The sequence below is a fragment of the Peromyscus eremicus genome, chromosome 15, assembly GCF_949786415.1.
Source record: "Peromyscus eremicus chromosome 15, PerEre_H2_v1, whole genome shotgun sequence".
In the NCBI taxonomy this organism is placed as follows: domain Eukaryota; kingdom Metazoa; phylum Chordata; class Mammalia; order Rodentia; family Cricetidae; genus Peromyscus; species Peromyscus eremicus.
The window spans coordinates 71,891,240-71,913,534 of NC_081431.1; the positions used below are offsets into that span (position 1 = coordinate 71,891,240).

The 22,295-nt window shown below is 38.3% G+C and overlaps 1 protein-coding gene across 4 annotated transcripts in view; it reads left to right on the forward strand.

Annotated features, from left to right (window-relative positions):
- Ptpn4 (protein tyrosine phosphatase non-receptor type 4) overlaps nt 1–21,497 on the forward strand; it is a 184,403-nt gene extending 162,906 nt beyond the window's left edge. For all 4 annotated transcript variants that reach the window (XM_059280465.1, XM_059280468.1, XM_059280467.1 and 1 more), the window contains 3 exons: nt 1,158–1,306; nt 8,302–8,437; nt 21,400–21,497. In XM_059280465.1, the coding sequence (XP_059136448.1) occupies nt 1,158–1,306; nt 8,302–8,437; nt 21,400–21,483 (369 nt within the window). In that variant the 3' untranslated portion in view covers nt 21,484–21,497. The remainder of the gene's footprint in view (nt 1–1,157; nt 1,307–8,301; nt 8,438–21,399) is intronic.
- The last annotated feature ends 798 nt before the right edge of the window (nt 21,498–22,295 follow it).

Sequence of the window (22,295 nt, forward strand, 5' to 3'; positions counted from 1 at the left end):
CATCCCCAGATTGAATGATGCTGAAAGAGCAAACAGTTGATACTTACATACTTCCACACTTAGCAGCATGATGTTCTTTACGTGTTTGAAAGTGTGTGAATAAGTAGTTCGATTGTATTTAGTCTTTTCATAAAGCCTTGTCAACCTAATGATGGTCCTGTGGAGCAGTAGATGTCATTTCATTTTTCACGTGAACGAAGGAAACTCTGAAATCTTAAATGCCGTAACTGGCAGAATCGAGATTTGAGCCAAGGTTCTTAATTAGTTCCATCTACCATTGCTCCCTCCGTCACCAAGTAGAATTAATCCTTTCTCAACTTGGTGTTTTTATTACATCTCATTTCTAATCTATGTGTATTGGGAGTTTTTATTTAAAAATGTATCACACTTGTGTGTGTGTGTGAGTGCTTGTGCTTTTGTCGTGGTGCACCTGGGGAGGGAAGACAACTTTTAGCATCTGGTCTCTTTTTCACCACGGGAGTCTCAGGGTTTGGACCTAGCTCCTCATTCTTGGCCACAGCATCTTAACTGCTGAGCCATTTCACTCTCCTGGGGCTTCCCCCTCTAGTCTTGATAATTGCACTTGCCTCATGTAAAGATGATCTCAGTTTTTGTTCATACTCACACAGAGGTTTTTACTTTACCGTCTTTGCTCACCTGGAATCTCTTTAGGTAACCCTTTGAGTAGTTCTCTGACCTTAATTTATTTCTGCCTGTTGATTTGACTGCCGTGTTCAAAATTCTTAATAGATACAGAAGCTGAGTTAGAAAAGTGTAGTAATATAACAGGCCGTGGTGGCGCACACCTTTAATCCCAGCACTCAGGAGGCAGAGGCAGGTGGATCTTTTGTGAGTTCAAGGCCAGCCTGGTCTACAGAGCGAGATCCAGGACAGCCAGGACTGTTACACAGAGAAACCCTGTCTTGAAAAAACCAAAAAAAAAAAAAAAAAAAAAAAAAAAAAGTAATATAAATTACTAGTCCTCAAAAGGATACAACTATTTCTTTGAAATATTGGGTTTTAGTGAGTTTATACACTATGGCAAGAGGAAAAGGGAAGGTGGTTTTTGCTTTCCTTCTAAAATTAAAACGGCATGACTGTTTATACTTTAAAGGGAATTCCTATGTCAAAATGTGTGCCTTTTCATTCTCATTTAGAAAAATGAGAGTCGTCAACTCACTCAGATCCAGTACACAGCCTGGCCTGACCATGGGGTACCTGACGACTCCAGTGACTTTCTGGACTTCGTTTGTCATGTGCGCAACAAGAGGGCTGGGAAGGAAGAGCCGGTTGTTGTTCATTGCAGGTACTTGATTTCCTGTCCTTAGGAAGTGACTGACTGGCTGCTGGGGGAGTACCTACTGTACTTTGGCCTTTTATTGTGATTAATACTGTGGTATTTAGAGCCAAAGTGTGCTCTGAAGGTGGAAGACAAAGGAAATATTCTAATATAACAGTGTTAGAAACTATGGAAAGGGAAAACATAGCTGTTTTTTAGTTCTTTTCCTATTTTAATATCTCTGAAATTGGAATTGTCTTACAATTGATTGTAACTTAGATCTGATGAAATACTTCCTTTATCTTCATGTGCTTGTGTTGGTATAACAAGATATTCAAAACTGTAATTTATAAAAGCAGTCGTGTAGTTTTCAGTTTTAGACTGCGAGACTAAGTGTGGCCAGCAGAGGCCCCTGGCATAAAGTGAACTTAGATAGCCTGTGGGCCTCTGGAGTTTAGCCAGTATGGAAAGTGTCAGATCCAACTGGTCATCTTTTTTTTTTTTTTTTTTTTTTTTTTTGCCCTTGGGCTTCCTCTAGATTTTTTTCGCTACTGTATTTTTGGTGATATTTTTAACTTTATCTTACTGTTTTCTCTTATTATTTTAACATTTTTGAGATGAGGTCTCATGTAACCTGTGCTGGTCTTGTACCTTTTTTTAAACTGAATCCTCCACTTCCCCAGTTCTGGGGTTTACATGTGTACTCCCATCCCTGCCTTAAAAAAAAAAAAAAAAACAACTTTTATGTTTTTATTTTTTTAATTCCCTTTCTTTTTTTTTTTTTTTTTTTTTTTTTTTGGTTTTTCGAGACAGGGTTTCTCTGTGTAGCTTTACGCCTTTTCCTGGAACTCACTTGGTAGCCCAGGCTGGCCTCGAACTCACAGAGATCCGCCTGGCTCTGCCTCCCGAGTGCTGGGATTAAAGGCGTGCGCCACCACTGCCCGGCTAATTCCCTTTCTTTGGTTTATCTGTTTATATTTTTCACTATTCAGCAAGCTTTTTTCTTTTTTTGTTTTTAATCTTCTGTTTTTTCCTCTCCCCTTTTATAACTTGTCTTTACTCTTTTATTTAACATTGTTTTTGCATCTGTTTTCTCTCCTTTCCTGGCTTTTTCCTTCATCTCATTCATTACTGCTATTTCCATGTTTGCTCTAAATAATTTTTGACTTCATAGTATATTTTCCATTAGTTTTGCCATTTTCTCTTCTTTGGTCATTGATGGTATATTATGGGCTTTGATCAATTTTGTTTGTTTGTTTTTGTTTTTTGAGACAAGGTTTCTCTGTGTAGCAATGGCTGTCCTAGAACTTGCTGTCTAGACCAGGCTGGCCTTGAACTCAGAGGTCTGCCTGCCTCTGCCTCCCGAGTGCTGAATTAAATGCATGCGCCACTACTGCCCAGCTGGGCTTTTGTCAATTTTAACTGTACAACATACAGAGTGGTGTTACTATTGATAAACCAATTTGTTTCCATCTCCCTTAGTGGTATTGGGGGTCTAGCCTGCAAGAGTAGGCTGCTCACTAAGCAGACCCCCAAAGAAAACTGGAGTGAAAATCCACACCAATGGAAGCACCAATTAGGACATAGAAATACTCTTCTATTACTGAATTCAAAAATACTAAGACAGAGAAAATGGTGGGTGAATTTGCTGGGCACTGGTGACACACGTCTTTAATCCCAGCACTTAGGAGGCAGAGGCAGGCAGATCTCAAAAAAAAAAACAACAAAAAAAGGTTGGGTGAATTCAAACGTTTTCCTATATAAACAGATGAATGAACTAAGGATTTCATATCAGGACTTGGAAAGAAAGCTGTCAACACGGGAGAAAGTAAGCAAAGTGGATGGAAAAGTTAATGTGCACATGACTGAGATATTCATCAAAGAAATTGAGGTTAATCAAACAAACAGAAATGGTGAAAATGAAAAACTCAGTAGAGCAAATGTGTAAAGAGAATATTGAATGCAGAAAGCATCACCCACAGACTACACGAAGCAACAACAATAAAAGAAGAGCAGGATTGCGGACACCTGTGAAGACTACTGTACAAACATGATGGCCTGAAAGAAAGTGAGCAGAAAGGCCCAACCATAGCTTTCCAACCCGTAAGATGTGATTAAGAGACAGAACCTAGGAATCCCTGGAGTGGAAGGAGTCAACAGAACAGCTAATGGCCGAGAACATCTATTCAATGAAAGTCTAGCAGTTTTCCAAATCTAGGGAAGAAATAAACATCTAAGCCCAAGAGGTATTTAGAACCCCAAATTGCATGACTAGGCAAGAACCTCTCCATGGTACAATGTACTCAAAATGCCAAAATATAAAACAAGCAACAATATTAAAAAACTCTAAGAGAGCATAGTGGATACAGATACAGACACGGGGATCTTTGTGAGTTTAAGGCCAGCCAGGACTACATAGTGAGCCCTTTCTCAAACAAAATAAAGCAAACTGTAGGTAAAAAACAGCAATTCACTTATACAGGCAAGCATAGGGACTGGAGAGATAGCTCAGCAGTTAAGAACACCAGCTGCTCTGGCAGAGGACTAGATTTGATTCCCAGCACCCACGCAGTGGCTCATAACTGTGGGTAAGCCTAGTTCCAGAGGATTTGATGCCTTCTTCTGACTTCCTTGGGCCAGGAATGCATGTGATGCACACACATAATACATATACATATACCTCAAAATAAATAAATCTGAAAAGCATGGTTGAGATAGTAAGTTGTTTGGGGCAGAGTGGGGAGGAGGCAAACACACCAGACCTTGCAACAGATTTTTAGAGCCAGAAAAGCATAGAATGCTGTATTTCAATCCCTGGAAGTGAATAACCAATAAAACTGCTATATCCAACAAAGCTATTTTTTAATATGAACAGAAGTAAGGACATTTCAACACTACAACAGTTCATGACCACTAAGTCAGCATTGCAAAAGATACTTAAAGGAATTCTAAAAACAGGGGAGTAGGAAAGATAGATTCAATCAAGAGAACACAGGAAAGAGTAAGTTTCATGAGAGAACTAAATAAACAAAGGATACCTAAACCCATCATACCGTGTTCGACATAGTAAGACAGTGAAATTCCTAATGCAGATAGGGAAAGGGAAAAGAGCAACATTAGTGTAACCAACCACAACAACCAGCAAAAGGAGGCTGAGGGGAAAGAAAAGTGAAGAGAAGAAGACAGATGAGGAGAGGAAAGACAAAAGAAGCATGCCCCCAACATAATAACGACTAACTACAACACACCTGGAGCCAACATTTATACTAACTGTAGAAAACCTGAACACATTTCCTCTAGTTAGGAACAACTTACATAGTCAGTATAGCGCTGTATACTTGGGCCAGTATAATCTCAAAATCTTAGCTAGACTAATAAAACAAGAGAACAAAAAAGATAGAAATAATGAAGGGAAAAAGTTAGATTAGCCCTAATTTCTGGTCACATGATCCGATTTTTGAGAGACCTTAAAGATTCCATGAAAAATTTAGCTCTGCAAAACACTTAGTAAAGTAACAGGATTTAAAAAAAAAAAATGAGCATACAAAAACTAGATAGCTTTCATATATATCAGTAACAGATTTGTCAACAAAGAATTTGGGGCAGGGGAGTTCCATTGACAAAAGCTTCAATAAATAAAAGACCTAAGAATAAACATAATGAAGGACATTAAAGGCTTCTCCAATAAAACTGTTTAAATATTGGAGAAAGTGGTTGAAGACCCTGAAAGTTGAACAGACCTCCCATACTCATGGAGTGCCAGAGTAATTGTAAAAATGTCTGTGCTGCTAAAAGTAACTTACAGACTGAACATAATCCTGGTCAAAATTCTAGTGACATTCTCCACAGAGCTGGAGCAGATGATCCTAAAACTCACATGACCCAAATAGCACACACCCACACCCACATCAGAAGCAGAGTGCATCACAATACCTGATCTCAAGTTATACTATATTGCTATAGTGGCAAAACCAGTGGAATACTGGCATGAAACAGACATGGAGACCAGTGAACTAGAATAATGGACCCAGAAGTAAATGCACACATTTTACAAGATTGAGACATACTTTTTTCTTTGGTAGTATTGGTCTCTTGTTAATCACAAATTATTCTTCAGCCCCAGCTGACAAGAAACAGCCAATTCTTTTTTTTTTTTTTTCTTGGTTTTTCGAGACAGGGTTTCTCTGTGTAGCTTTGTGCCTTTCCTGAATCTCACTTTGTAGCCCAGGCTGGCCTCGAACTCACAGAGATCTGCCTGGCTCTGCCTCCCGAGTGCTGGGATTAAAGGCGTGCGCCACCACCACCTGGCTGAAACAGCCAGTTCTTAATTCAAAAATATCATATAAACAGCTCTGATAGACTGCTTTTGAGAGACTCCAATTCCCTCTGAAACTTCCCAAGTCAGGCCTCCATCATCTTTGCTGCTCTTAGCATTATCTTCCAACAACTCATTAAGCTCCAAATACTCAATGACTTTTCCAGGTCAAAGCTACATAGACCTATCACAGCAAGGCCTCAGTCTTAGACCAGTCTCTGCCCTATTTTAATTTTCTTCTGCTGTGATCAAACACTGACCAAAAGCAACTTGGGAAGGAAGGATTGACTTTACCTTAGTAGTTGACTTTCCATCATGGAGGAAAGTCGGGTCAGGACTCACCGCAGAAACCTAGAGGCAGAAACTGAAGAACTACCGCAGTGGGTACTCCCTTGCGTCTACTGACTTCCTCATCTACTTTTCTTACATAGCCTGGGTACACCTGCCAAGGACACTGCTCACAGTAGTCTGGACCCTCCTATATCAATCAGCAATTCAGAAAACGTACCCCTCAACACATGCCCACAGGCCAGGCCAGTGGAGGCAGTTCCTCAATTGAAGTTTCTTCCTAGGTGACTCTAGTTCCTATTGAACTGATAAAAAGTAACCAGCCACACATATATTAGAGAAAAGACAACCTCCTCAATACATGGTGCTGGAAAAACTGGATGTCCACTTGTAAAAGAATGAAACTAGATTCATACTTCTTACTCTGCATAAATAGTTTAAAATGGATCAGAAAACCTTAATAATCTGAAACTCCTAGAGGAAAGCATAGGTCAACATTTCATGGCACAAGCAGGAACTTTCTGTAAAAGAGTAATAGCTCTGGAAGTAATGGCAAGAACCAACAAATGGAATTGAATCAAATTTTAAAGCTTCTGCACAACAAAAGAAATAATCAGTGGGGTGAAGAGATGCTGTTTGCCAACTGGAGATCTGCCAGGATTAATATCTAGAAAGATCAAAAACAAAATATCTATTCAGAAGCTAACAGTTCTCAAAAGAAGAAATAAAAATAGCCAATGAATGTATGAAAAAATGTTCAACATCTTTTAGTTACCAAGGAAATAAAAATTAAAACTGGTTTGACATTCCATCTCATTCCACTCAGAATGGCCATCATCAAGAAAATATATAATGGTGAGGATGTGGAGAAAGATGAACCCTCATTCTCTGCTTCTGAGACTATAAATTGCTCCAGCCTCTGTGGACATCAGTATGTAGGTTCCTCAAATATTAACTATCATATATACCATTGTTCAGTATATATTTGAAGCACCAATGCCACGTCAACACACAACAGAGATGTCTGTATTTATTACCGTACTGTTTACAATGGCACAGATGTGGAACCAGCCTAAATGCCCAACAACAGATGAATGAATGAGGAAATGTGGTGCATATGAACAATGAATTCAGTGGAAAGAAGAATGAAAATGCCATTTATAAGAAAGTTGATAGAACTGCAGATGATCATATTAATTAAAGTAAGCCAGGTTTAGAAAGACAGATTTTGAATATTTTTGCTGATATTCACTGTAAGAAGAATGCATAAGACATGCAGGTAAGAAGGGGACTACAAGGATGAAGGGAAGAGGGAGAGTTAATGGGAAAGATAGAATGTTCTATGTTTTTATCATAGAGAATCTAGATTTAAATATATATATATATATATGTATATATATATATATATATATATATATGACAGGAAAGCAAAAAAGGTACTGATGGTAGAGGGAGACCATGAGGGGTGTAGTGGGAGGAGGTTAAATATGAGCAAAGTATCATGTTATGCATGGAAAATGTCATGAAACCCATCATTTTGAATTCTAACTAAAAAAAAAAAAATTAAGAGGCCAATGTCGGGGCTGGAGAGATGATGGCTCAGTAGTTAAGAGTAGTTGTTCGTCAGAGGACCAGGGTTCAGTACCCAGCACTCACATGGTGACTGTCAACCATCTGTAACTCCTGTTGCTGGGGATGTCACCACCTTCTGACCTCTGTGGGCACCAGGCACATACACTTGGTGCACATGCACTTGGTGCACTTGTATACATGCAGGCAAAACACTCATGCACATAAAAATAAAATAGTTCTTTAAAAAACAAGTAAGATGCAGCGTCAAGAATGGTGAAGTGGCCGGGCGGTGGTGGCGCACGCCTTTAATCCCAGCACTCGGGAGGCAGAGCCAGGCGGATCTCTGTGAGTTCGAGGCCGGCCTGGGCTACCAAGTGAGTTCCAGGAAAGGCGCAAAGCTACACAGAGAAACCCTGTCTCGAAAAACCAAAAAAAAAAAAAAAAAAAAAAAAAAAAAAAAGAATGGTGAAGTGTTGTGGCTTCGTTATAGTAAAGAAATCTTCAGTAGCTACCATAGTTATGCTTATAGATTATGTCTTGGGCGGTTTTTTTTTAAGTATCTCAATGGTAAGTTTGATATAAATTAACTATGTTTAAAACATTACCTTATAAAACATAATTGTCATTTATGTATTTGTTAATGATGTATTGTTTTAGATCTACTTTGCATTTTAAAATGGTTTAAAATATTTAATAATTAACTTGCTCGCTCTATGAAATAAAACCTTAAAATGAAATTGTTTTTCTTTGTTGTGATTTGATACTTTGATATTTCTGCAGAAAAGCCACAAGTTTAACAATTGCACAACTGAAACTTTGCATATCTCTGTCTCTCTTTTTGTTTTAGTGCTGGAATTGGAAGGACTGGGGTTCTTATTACTATGGAAACTGCCATGTGTCTCATTGAATGCAATCAGCCAATTTATCCACTAGATATTGTAAGAACAATGAGAGATCAAAGAGCCATGATGATCCAAACACCTGTAAGCACTATACTTCATATGTACATCTATCTCCTAAACATGGTGGATCTTGTTATAACCTTCATTCTTTATCTTTTTTTCTTACACACAGACAAACACACTTATATATGACAGTGTTCTACTATGTAACCAGGCCGCCTACAACTCACTATGTACCCCAGGCTGGGCTCCAACTCCTCAGCCTCCTGACAAGTATATGCCATAAAGTCTACCTCTGAATTATACTTTATCTTTTTAATTCTTACTCAGAAGCTAATATTTCGTATTATAATAGTCACCACCACTTGGTATTAGACATAACAATACAGTGGAAGGCTGCCATGTTCATCCTTTTAGGTGTTATCTCTGTTTGCTTTTTTGTTTTTTGTTTTTTGTTTTTTTTTTTTTTTTTTTTTTTTGAGACAGGATTTCTTTGTGTAGCTTTGCACCTTTCCTGGAACTCACTCTGTAGCCCAGGCTGGCCTCGAACTCACAGAGATCCTCCTGGCTCTACCTCCCCTGCTGGGATTAAAGGTGTACGCCACCACCTCCCAGCTCTGTTTGCTTTTTATGCTGCAACAGAGGCAGATACCTATGGCCTACAATGTCTGAAATACTTACTATCTAGCCTTTGACAGAGACAGCTTTGCCAACATGTAGATGGCTTAGCATGGTAACTCTTTTGAGTGTTTTCCTCGTGGAATGCTGTCAGTGAGAGCATCCCTAAACTGGAGAGTCTTTGGTTTCTCAAGACAGGGTTTCTTTGTGTAGCTTTGACTGTCTTGGAACTCACTCTGAAGACCAGGCTGGCCTCGAACTCACAGAGTTCTCTGTCTCTGCCTCCCAAGTGCTGGGATTTAAGGTATGTGCCATCACCACCAGGCTAAACTGAAGAGTCTTAGTAGGACTTTGTTTGGGACTATAGCTGTGGTGGAAAGCCTTTCTTTTTCCTAGGAACTTAAACTGCATAACAACGACAAAATTCCTAGGAATTAAGCTGCTTATCCCTTATATTCTCCACTGACTTTTCATTCTGCGTTAGAAATCAACAGAATCAAGAAACTTTAGAATTGGTGTTAAGATTGGTTTTTGTATTAATTAAACCAAAGTGAGATGTTGGCATTGTTAGTGGCAACAAGTTTACTTGATGCTGTCTAGCCTAAGCACTCTAAAAATGACTGTCATTTTCTAAGCTTCTAAATACAGAAACTCTCAAACTTACTCAAAAGTTGACATTGTAATATAATAAAAACATTTTAAATACCCAACATTTGCCAACTCATCTTATTTATTACACTCTCAATTTCTTATTATTTAAAACAAATCTTGTATGTCAGAAATATTTTAATACGTATCTAAAAGATAAGAATTGTATTTTTCTTTGAAAAAACCATTATCTCACCTAAATATAATTATAATTTCTTAATATTATCAAATAGTGTTCAGTTTTTCAGTTTCATAAAAACCTCACTTGTGAAATTTAAAACAACTTTATTATACAATTCACATGCCATAAATTTACCCTTTTAAAGCTTTACTTCAGTGGTTTTTCAGTACGTCGCAGAGATTTGCCATCATCTCAATTTTTAGAACATTTTTATCATCCTATTAAGAATCTCCATACTCATTAAGCACCTATTCCAATTTTTTCCTGATACCCTCCTTAACTATCCCTTAGCCCCAGGCTAAGCAAATATGAATCAGTTAATGTATACTCTAATGTATATCAGCACTTCATTCCTTTTATTACTGACTTAATTTTTCATTATATGGGTCTAGCACATTTTGTATTTTTCTCTATTGATAGATGAATGTTTAGATTGACACTGTTCTGTGAGCACTTATGTTCCATATGTTCTTATTCTGTTGGGTATACTCAGGAGTAGAGCTGCTGGGTCAGTGAGCTAGGACACATCTGACCACTGAGCTTCATCCTCAGTCAAAGGCAACATTTTATATCCAATAGTGGAAAATAAGGGTTCCATGTCCTTAACATCATCAACATTTACCTTGTTTAAAAGAGAGTTTCTTTTGTATATGAATATGAAGTGTTATTGTGACTTTGATTTGCATTTTCTTAATAGCGATGTCAAGTGTCTTTTCTGTAAAAATTGTTTTGCTCATTTTTATTTGTCATTTTGTTGGATTTATATTTTCTAGATACAAATCTTAAATGAAATCTATGTTTTCAAACTCTTTCTTTTTGTTTCTTTTCTGTTTTTAAAATGTTCCCATTTATTTCATGTGTGCTACTTGTGTGTGGATGGGTATGTGTATGCAGTGGCTCACCTGTAAAAGTCAGGGGTCTACTTACAGAAGTAGGTTCTCTTTTCCTCCTTGTGCGTCCCAGGGACCAAACTTGGGTTATCTAGCTTGCTGGCTCTTTTGTAGGGGAGTTTTGTTGTTGTTGTTTTGTTTTATTTTACTTTGTTTTTCCTTAATGGTGTCGTTTAAGACCCAAATTTAGGTTAGGAATTAAGTACCCAACACCACATAAATAAATAACCAAATGTTTTTAACTTTAATGAAGTCTGGTATATTTTTTGATTTTTTTGTTGTAGAGGTCCTTGGTTAGGTTTATTCCTAGATACTTTATGTTCTTTGAGGCTCTTGTGAGTAGGGCATACCCATGATCTCTTTCTCAGCATGTTTGTTGGTGGGAATCTAGGTTTTTCTCTCAGAAAAACAACTCTTAGATTCAGTGATTCTTTGTATTATTTTGTTTCTATTTCATGATTTTCTACTCTGATTTTTATTATTTCTTGCCATATACTAGATCTGAATTTGTTTTGTTCTCATTTATACAAGTTCTTGAGCTGCACATCATTAGTCATTAATTAATTTGTGCTCTGACATTTAATGTAGTTGCTTGTAGCTATAAATCTTCTTTATAGGACTGCTTTTAATGAGACCCAGAGGTTTTAATAGTTTGTGTTTTCATTTTCATTTAGTTCCAGAGATTTTAAAATGTCTTTCTGACTTCTTCTTTGCCCCAGGTGTCATTCAGTGGTTTGATCTCCATGAGTTAGTGTGCTTAGGAGAGATTTGTTTACTGTCAGTGAGGTTTATCTCATGAAAGTCAGATAGGATACATGGAATTCTTTCAGGTTTTTTAATTTGTTAAGATTTGTTTTGTGTTCCAGGATAGTCTATTCCAGAGAAACTTCCATGGGCTGTGGAATAGAATATATATTCTTTAGTATTTGGTGGTATATTCTGTAGTTATCTGTTAAGTCCATTTGATGTATGATGTTATTTAATTCTGATGTTTATTTTTTCACCAGATGACCTGTCTATTGGAGAAAGTGTGGCATTAAACTCACCTAATATTAATAGGTTGATATTAATCTGTGTAATACACTTTTTATGAAGTTGAGTGCCCCAGAGTTTGGTGCAGTTATGTTGAGGATTGTAATGTCTTCTTGGTTAATTGTTCCCTTTAGAATGAAGTATCCTTAATCTCTTCTGGTTAGGTTTTTTTTTTTTGTTTTTTGTTTTTTGTTTTTTTTTGTTTTTTGTTTTTTTTTGGTTTTTCGAGACAGGGTTTCTCTGTGTAACTTTGCGCCTTTCCTGGAACTTACTCTGTAGACCAGGCTGGCCTCGAACTCACGGAGATCCACCTGGCTCTGCCTCCCGAGTGCTGGGATTAAAGGCGTGCGCCATCACCGCCCGGCCCTCTTCTGGTTAGTTTTAAAGTCTGTCTTGTCATGTATTAGGATAGCAATGCCTGCTTGCTTCCTGGTCCCACTGCTTGGAATTCTTCTTTCCATCCTTTTATTTTAAAGTGGTACTTATCTTTAAAGCCAAGGTAAGTTTCTTGTAGACAACCAAGGATAGATTTTTGTGTCTGTTGATTGGAAAGTTGAGGCTATTGATATTTCAAGTTGTTATTGAAAGGTGGGTATTGATTGCAGTCATTTCATTTATTTATTTATTTAGCTGTTTGTATTGTTAGTTGTACCTTGTGATTCAGGAATTATAGCTTTGTTTCCTTTCTTCGGTCTCTTTCTTTCTATGCTTACTCCTTTCTTCAGGCCTAAGTATTGCTTCCAGTATTCTCTTTAGGGCTGGTTTGTTGAACACAAATTCTTTTTGCCTATTTGTATCATGGAAAGTTTTTCTTTCTCTTTCAACTTTAGCTGACAGTTTTGCTGGTTTCCACTGAAAAATAATCTATTATTCTTTATATGTGGCTTGTATTTTTTCTCTCGTGGCTTTTTGTACTTTTTCTTTATGTTTTGATCCATTCCATTTGTAAGGCCTTCTGACTTTTCTAATTGGGTTACTAAGTTTTCCAATTCCAACTTCATTCCAGTTTGAGTTCTCTTTATTATTTCCCTTAATTGAACCTTAGTTTTCCAACCCTGTATATTATCTTGGTTCATTCAGCCTTATTTGTATTTTTCTTGTGCAACACTCAGGCATTTATTCTCTTTAAGTTTATTTTCTTCAGGTTCATTGAGTTATTTCATTGTATCTTCTTTTCTTTTCTTTTGTTTTGTCATGTGTCGTCCCCAACACCACCACACATACACACAGGGTTTCTCTGTGTAATAGCCCTGGCTGTTCTGGATCTCGTTCTGTAGACCAGGTTGGCCTCCAAAGTGCTGGGATTCAAGATATTTGCCACCACACCTGGCCTATGATTGTTCTTTTAAGTTCTGGGTCCTGGGCTTCATCTAGGTAATTCTCATTAGACATTATAGGACTAATCTATAGGACTGCTATATTTTGGCAGAGACTGATAGACTTTGTCTTGGGTTTTCATTTTTCTTTCATATTTATGAATTTTCAGAACTTTACAGAATTTTCACTTATTCTGTGTCTGATATGGACACAGCATAGGATGTGCAGGTCAGACTAGACCTGAAGTTTGGATATGGTGAGAATGGGATGAAGTCAGGTGGATGCAGGGGATTAGGCTGACATACAGGAGGCTGGAGACTGGGGACATTGTGGTAGGGGCTCATCAGACTAGGCATCAGACTAGGCATTAGATGTAGGATCTAGACTAGATCTGAGGATTTGGAAGGGTGCTGACGAAGTAGGATCTGCCAGGGCACATTGGGTTGGTCTGGGCCTGGAGGTTGAGTGTGGCTCAGGTGGGGTGAAGTCAGGTGCACAAAGGTTTTGGGTCCCCCCCTTTTTAATTGTGATAAAATACACATAACAAAACTTACCATTTTAACCATATTTTATGTATGCATTTCAGTCGTATTGAATATATAGCCTATCAAACTAGGATTTTTTCATACCCGTTAAACAATTCTTCATACCCATTCTCCCAAGCCTCTAGTAACCACCATTCTACTTCTTGTTTCTGAGTTTGATGTATCATAGAAGTATTCATACGTACTTATCTACTTCTGACTGCCTTAGTTCAGATAAATATCTTCATAGTTGACCCAGTTTGTAGCCGTGTCAGAATCTCCTTTCTTTTCAAAGATGAACCATATGCCCTTGTTTCATATACTACATTTTGTTTGATCATTTCTCTGATGGTGGGCATGTGGCTTGTTTCTAGCTTTTGACTATTATGAATAAAGCTGCCATGATGGAGGGTATATAGACTATCTCTTTGAGACTGCAGTTTGTTTTCTTTCAGATCTGTACCCAGAAGTAAAGTTGATGGGTCATAACAATCAGAATGATTGTTTTTAGTTCAAATAATGGCCTTGTCTTAGTTAGGGTTTCTATTGCTGTGAAGAGACACCATGACCATGACAACTCTTATAAACAAAAACATTTAATTGAGGTGGTGGCTTACAGTTCAGAGGTTTAGTCCATTATCATCTTGGGAAGCATAGTGGCATACAGGCAGACATGGTGCTGGAGAAGTAGCCGAGAATTCTACTTCTTGGTCTGAAGGCAACAGGAAGTGGTCTATTTCATTGGGTGTAACTTGAACATATATGAGACCTCAGAGCTCGCCTCCACAGTGACACACTTGCTCCAACAAGACCACACCTACTCCGATAAGCCACACTTCCTAATAGTGCTGTTCACTTGGAACATTTTCTTTCAAACCACCACAAGCCTGCACATTTGAATTAGTTTATATGTCTTCTAAGTTCTAAATTTCTTTTAGTCAAAAACCTCCTCCTGTACCTTCTGTCATTTTTTTGTTTGTTTGTTTTGTTTTTCCATTTCATTTAATGAACAAACTGAGTTACTTGTGTTATTATCATTCCCAAAGTCTCTGATGGTTTGGTTTATTTCCTCAAGGTAGTGCTTGCTGTCTGTATTTCCTCAAAGTGACAGATGGAGCCATAGGCTTAAACAGTTCAGGTTGGTAATTCTTTCCTCAGAAAGCACATGATGTTTGATTATCATTCTTTTTGTGATATTGGCACCCTTGGGTGATATATACCTCTATCCGTTATTCATTGGGTTTGTGGAGGAATGGCATTCTGTGCGTTTGCTTGGTTTTAGCATTTACTGGGTTGCTCCCAAATTCATGTTCAGCTACTTCATTTATTAAATAGAATGATTCTTTAGAAGATGTATTTATTTTTATTTTCTGTGTATAAAGCTTTCACCTGCATGTATGTATGTACAACATGTGTGTGCCAGGTGGCCCTGGAGGCCAGAGCGGGGATCAGATTCCCTGGAACTGGAGTTAGAGATGGCTATGAGCTACTGAGTGTGTGCTGGGAATTGCACCCAGGACATTCTGGAAAAGTAGATAGTGCTTATTCAAATCTTAGATGGTCTTTTAATAAAAAACCCAAAGACAGATAGATATAAGGGTGAAAGCTGAAAGAACAGAGAAGCAGAACAGCCAACAACTAGTTTTTATCTCTATGAAATCCTCAGTCTAAAGAGGGTGAGTTCCTGTTTCCTCCCACCTTATATACCTTTCTCTGCCCAGACATCACTTCCTGGGATTAAAGGTGTGTGTGCTTCCCAGTACTGGGATTAAAGGTGTGTGCCACTACTGCCGGCTCTGTTTCTGGTGTGGCCTTGAACTCACAGAGATGGATCTCTGCCTCCCGAGTGATAGGATTAAAGGTGTGTGCCACCACTGTCTGGCCTCTATGTCTAATCTAGTGGCTGGCTCTGTCCTCTGATCCTCAGGCAAGTTTATTAGGGTGCACAATATATCACTACAAGTGCTCTTAAGGACTAAGCCATTTCTCCAGCTCCTAGAATGATTCTTTAAAGATAAATACTTGATTCTTTCCCTTGATTTACAAGTGCTGTTTTATTTGTTACTGTGTTTTACAATGCTGGCATGGAATCCAGGGCATCACACATGCTGCACAAGTGCTCTGTCACTGAGCTCCCCAGCCTAGATTTTCAGTGTCAGCTCACTAGTCAGTGCCAGCAACTGACTTTTGTTTGTTTTAGTACAATTTAAAGACTGTGCATCCAGCTGGTTGTAGTGATGCATGCCCTTAATCCCCAGGACTCTGGAGGCAGAGACAGAGCTCTGTGAGTTCAAGGTGCCAGATGTAACACGAATTGCTAAACGGTCTTACTAATAAAAAACCCAGAGTCAGATATTGTGCTAAATGCTGAAGGATCAGAGAAGTAGAGCTGCTGCTGCTGCTTCTTCTTCTTCTTCTTCTTCTTCTTCTTCTTCTTCTTCTTCTTCTTCTTCTTCTTCTTCTTCTTTAGTTTTTTTTTAAGTTTTTTTTCGAGACAGGGTTCTCTGTGTAGTTTTGGTGCCTGTCTTGGTGCCTGTCCTGGATTTCGCTCTGTAGACCAGGCTGGCCTCAAACTCACAGAGTTCTGCCTGGCTCTGCCTCCCAAGTGCTGGGGTTAAAGGCGTGCGCCACCACCGCCGCCGCCGCCGCCGCCGCCGCCGCTGCCGCCGCCACCACCACCCAGCAAGCCACTAGTTCTTACCCCTACAGAATGCTCCACCCAAAGAGAGCGAGCTCGTCTCTCCGCCCAGCTCTATCAGTTCCTGTCTGTCTATACAGACTCCAGACCTTTATGGTTATTTAGTGGCTAGCTCCTCCTTCTGATTTTCAGACAAGCTTTATTTGTTAGAGCACAAATAAATTATCACCACATTGAGACCCTGTCTCGAAGAAGAAAAAGAATCAAAAAGAAAAAAGAAGTTGTGTATGTAAACATATTTGATGTGTTCCAACCCATATCTAGTTACTTTTCTCAATGATGCCCAAAATGATCCTGTGATTTGGCCAGTGGGAGCCTCATGCTGGGTTCCTAAGTCCTTTTCTCAGGACCATAATAACTTTAGCAACTTCCTTGCTGTCAAAAAACATTGCTAAGCCAGGCTTTGTATTTTATGCCCTAGATTTGGAAACAGTAATTTTCCAATAATTCTTCGTTCTGTTTATTGGGAAATTATTTTAGATGCTACTCTCTGAGTGTTTGGATGGGGTATTGTTATTGTTGATATGTTTCTCTAAATTGTCAGAGATAGGAAAATACACTTATGATGTAATATGAATTCAGCAATGGTATTTTTTACTTAACTTTCTTTACCCTTTTCTCCTTGTTTAACAAGAACACATGTCACAGTTTCAAAATGACAGTGCTGACATCACATGCACAGAATGGTTATGAAGAGTTCTTAGTTTCCCACAGTTCTCTTTGAACTTGGATGTAACTACAAAACATAGTCAGTTACTGTCTTAAAATTGCTCCAAATAACTGGTTATGTCATCAGCTAGATACAGGCATGTTGATTTGTTATAGGATATTGTCAGTTTTATATTTTAAATCTATAAACATAGAAAGGTAGGGGCTGGAGGGATGGCTCAATGGTTAAGAGCACTGGCTGCTCTTCCAGAGAACCCAGATTCAATTCCTAGCACCCCCATGGCAGTTTACAATTGTCTATAATTCCAGTTCCTGGGGAACCGACACCCTCACACAGACACAACAACAATGCACAGGGGGAAACAAAGTAAATAAATCATTAAAAATGAAGAAGAAGGTTGTATTTGATGGAGTCTGATCTCTGTCCCTCTCCTTCTCCCTTTTCCCTCCATCCTTTCATGAAAACATTTTAAAGATTCATCATATTCTTCTTTTAAAAAAAGCTAAACTAGCCTGGCACACACCTTTAATCCCAGCACTCGGGATGCAGAGCCAGGTAGATCTCTGTGAGTTCAAGGCCAGCCTGGTCTACAGAGTGAGATCTAGGACAGGCTCCAAAACTACACAGAGAAACCCTGTCTTGGGGGGGGGGGGAGAGCTAAACCAACAGTAAGATTTTAAATATATGTTTTATTTATCTTTTTGTGTTTGTTTCTTTGTTTATTTTTCAAGACAGAGTTTCTCTATATAACAGCTCTGGGTGTCCTGGAACTTGCTTTGTAGACCAGGCTGGCCTCGAACTCACAGAGATCTCCCTGCCTTCTCCTTTTTTAATAAATGTACATTTTATTCCTCGCATGTTAATTTTTTTTTTTTTTTCCGAGACAGGGTTTCTCTGTGTAGCTTTGTGCCTTTCCTGGAACTATGTAGCCCAGGCTGGCCTCAAACTCATGGAGATCCACCTGGCTCTGCCTCCTGAGTGCTGGGATTAAAGGCGTGTGCCACCACTGCCCGGCGCATGTTAATTTTTTTATGTGGCACAAAGAGAGAGACAAAGAATAAATGTGCAAGTATGTATGGAGGCCAGAGGAGGCTGTTAGATGTCCTTCTTTGTCACTCTCTACTTGATTCTCATGAGTAAGGGTCTCACTGTCCCTGGAGCTCAGCTGGCAGCCAGCAAATCGTATTGCTCTCCTGTGTCTGCCCTGACACCCCCATCAATGCCCAACCTTTCAAGTGGGTGTTGGAGACAGGAATCCAAGTGCTCATACTTGTTCACATATTCTTACCTTCTGGTCTATCTCCCCAGTCCCTCCTTGCCTTTTGTTGTTGTTTTGCTTTTTTATAAACCTTTCAACAAATAATACCATCCTTAGAGACCAAGTGTTTCCCCCAAAAGCCTCTGTTACCAATCCCACTCAACAAAGTGTTGGAAAACCAGTGGAACTTGCTGGGATGAATTTCTAGGTTATTCCTTCTGCATAATAGCAGAGACAAAAGCCAGGCTGAGAGGAATGTAGAATAAAGGAATGGAAATAGTTCTTCCACAAGTCACGAGGACGGGTCAAATGAGATTAATAGATTCAGATACACCTTTCTTCCTGTCATTTATACCTCTGAGAGAGGGAAAATCAATTTTCTCCAATAGAGTAACATTGGATATATCAACCACTTGAGGGCAGGCCTCATGTTCAGGAGTAGTTGACCAATATATAATAGACTCACAGTTTGTGTGTATGTATGTGTGTGCTTTCATTACAGTTTGGTGTTTTGTTTTGTTTTTTTAAAAAAATAATAATCTTGCAACCCTACCATAGTTTCAAAAAGTTATTTTGACCACCCATGACTACCTTGTTGTGACTACCTGCTGCTATGATTACCTTGTTATGCCCACCTTGCAACCATGTCTTTGTTTCAGGAAGTTGTTAGTAGTAACTTGTTATGCTTACACTCTGCTCCTGTAACCCTGACTATATGGTAGAATATTATTTTAAGGTGTTTTACTTTTGTTTATGCTCTGGACCATTTGTTTAATGATGCAAAGACCTATTACATTTGTTTGATTGAATAAAACTAGCTGACAGGAAGTGGTAGGGAGGAACCAGGTGGAGAAGGGCTTTTAAGTGAGGGCTGGGAGAAGGATGCCTGATTTTTGGGGAGATGTCAGTAAGGAGAAATTAGCTACTTGCTATTCAGCTTCTCTGAGTGAGCAGAATTCCACCTCAACCTCTGAATCTTGAGTTTTTTAGATGGACAGAGATTTAGATAAATTCTCTTGTAGCTTTGAAAGAACCAGTGCCTGAGGGACTACAATCCCTTCAGGCTATGGCCCTTGCTGCCAAATTGCTGCTGGTAGAGGCAGAGTTGCAGTTGCTGATTAGGACAGCCATTGTTTTTTTAATTTATTTATTTATTTATTTATTTATTTATTTATTTATTTATTTTTCCATTATCAGCTTGATACAGTATAAATTCTTATCCAAATAGTGAAATGTTTCATTGAGGCATTGAGGCTTGCCCAGTAATTGAGTAAAACCAAAACTTATTATAAGCCACAGTCATTCTAGGGTCCCCCCTGCTATATAGCCTCCCTGGTTCTGTGGGTTGCAGTCTGATTGTTCTTTGCTTTATATCTAGAATCCACTCATGAGTGAGTACATAACATGTTTGTCCTTCTGGGTTTGGGTTACCTCACTCAAGTTCCATCCATTTGCCTGCAAATTTCATGCTGTCATTGTTTTTTACTGCTGAGTAGTACTCCATTGTGTATATGTACCACATTTTCTTAATCCATTCTTCAGTTGACGGGCATCTAGGTTGTTTCCAAGTTCTGGCTATTACAAATAGTGCTGCTATGAACATAGTTGAGCATGTATCTTTGTGGTATGACTGAGCATTCCTTGGGTATATGTCCAAGAGTGGTACGGCTGGGTCTGGAGGTAGATCGATTCCCAATTTTCTGAGAAACCACCATACTGATTTCCACAGTGGTTGTACAAGTTTGCATTCCCACCAACAGTGGAGGAGTGTTCCCCTTGCTCCACATCCTCTTCAACATTGACTGTCATTAGTGTTTTTGATCATAGCCATTCTGACAGGTGTAAGGTGGTATCTCAGAGTCGTTTTGATTTGCATTTCTCTGATGATTAAGGATGTTGAGCATTTCTTTAAATGTCTTTCAGCCATTTGTGATTCTTCTTTTGAGAATTCTCTGTTTAGCTCTTTAGCCCATTTTTTAATTGGATTGTTCAGTATTTTGATGTCTAGTTTCTTGAGTTCTTTATATACATTGGAGATCAGTCCTGTTAGATGTGGGGTTGGTGAAGTTTTTTTCCCATTCTGTAGGCTGTCTTTTTGTCTTATTGACCGTGTCTTTTGCCCTACAAAAGCTTCTCAGTTTTAAGAGGTTCCATTTATTAATTGTTGTGCTCAGTGTCTGTGCTGCTGGTATTATATTTAGGAAGTGATCTCCTGTGCCAATGCATTCAAGAGTACTTCCTACTTTCTCTTCTATTAAGTTTAGTGTAACTGGATTTATGTTGAGGTCTTTGATCCACTTGGACTTGAGTTTTGTGCACGGTGACAGATATGGATCTATTTGTAATCTTTTACATATTGACATCCAGTTATGCCAGCACCATTTGTTGAAGATATTTTCTTTTTTCAATTGTATAGTTTTGGCTTCTTTGTCAAAAATCAGGTGTTCATATGTGCCTGGATTAATGTCAAGGTCTTCAATTCGATTCCATTGGTCTGTATGTCGATTTTTATGCCAGTACCAAGCTGTTCTTGTTACTATAGCTCTATAGTAGAGCTTGAGGTCAGGGATGGTGATGCCTCCAGAGGTTTCTTTATTATATGGGATTCTTTTAGCTATCCTGGGTCTTTTGTTTTTTCCATAGGAAGTTGAGTATTTTTCTTTCCACGTCTGTGAAGAATTGTATTGGGATTTTGATGGGGATTGCATTGAATCTGTAGATTGTCAACCTTTTTTATACAGCAAGTTGATGGCAACTTAAATGTTTCCTAATTTTTTTTTTATTTTAAAAGAGTGAGTATATATTTTCAGTTACTTTTCAAGTTTATTTTTTGAATTAGATTTTCTAGAAGTGAGATTGCTTGATCCAAAGGTAAAATAATACCATTTTATTAGATGCTTTCAAATATCTGTTTATAGTTTCAGTGTTTTCACATTCCTACCAGCAATGTCTTGAGGTCTGCCAACAAAGTATAATATGAGGTGGTTTTTTTATAACTTTTTGCCCATCTGTTGGAAAAAATTGTATCTCTGTGCTTTTTTACTTTTCTTTCTGTCTGTCTGTCTTTTTCTTTCTTTCTTTCTTTCTTTCTTTCTTTCTTTCTTTCTTTCTTTCTTTCTTTCTTTCTAATAAACAAGACAAGTGAGCTATTAGTTTTTGATTTTGTGGATTTTATAATGATTCTGCTTTTCTATTTATGTTTTTCAGAGTCAGTACAGATTTGTCTGTGAAGCTATTTTGAAAGTATATGAAGAAGGCTTTGTTAAACCCTTAACAACATCAAATAAATAAGAAAACAAAACAGTTGGGATAAGTATTGGGAAACTGATTTTTGTTACATTCATTGTGCCATAATACTGCTTGCAGGAAATGGCATCTCACACAAAAAAGTGAAGAACTCAAACAAACTTTGAAAACTTCAGCACTATTGCACTTTATGTTTAAAAAAGTCACTCAAAACCTATAACTCACTATTTTGACTATTTTGTGCTTTGCTCTGAACAAATAGTGGAAACTGAATATGTTCAGGGTAACTTATGGAATTTTGAGGTGGTGCCATGTGTCCCCTCTGGTAGAATTGCCCCAGACAAGGCTCAGAATTCTCATCTCTGTTACACACCTGCACCTTGAAAGCAAAAAGGAGTAAACATCAGGAATCTGCTCTGGTCTTTCCAGTGGTTCATGTACTTACTCTTCTGATTACCGGATTTTAGTTTTCAACCGTTAGCAATACCATTCTCAACATTAGCCAGTACACTGCCTGTGGATGCAGCACACCTTCCTGACATCCCAGTAGGGACCTGCTGTTGAGAAGAAAAGGGGAACTGGCTGTTCCCAGGAAATGCTGCACATGTCCATTACCAGCATCTTAGAAAATTATATCTATGAATCTATGGATTTTCTTGGATTTAATAATGTAACTTATATTTATCATAAGGTTGGCTTATTCCAAATCATGTGATTTCACATTCTTGATGTAAAGGAATGCATGTATCGTGTCTTAACCCCTTAAGTGCCTTGAGATTTCTTTGTCTAATGAAAAGGCACTCATTTGACCCCATAGGAGGTATGTATACTGTACATTCTCATAGTTTGATGAATTT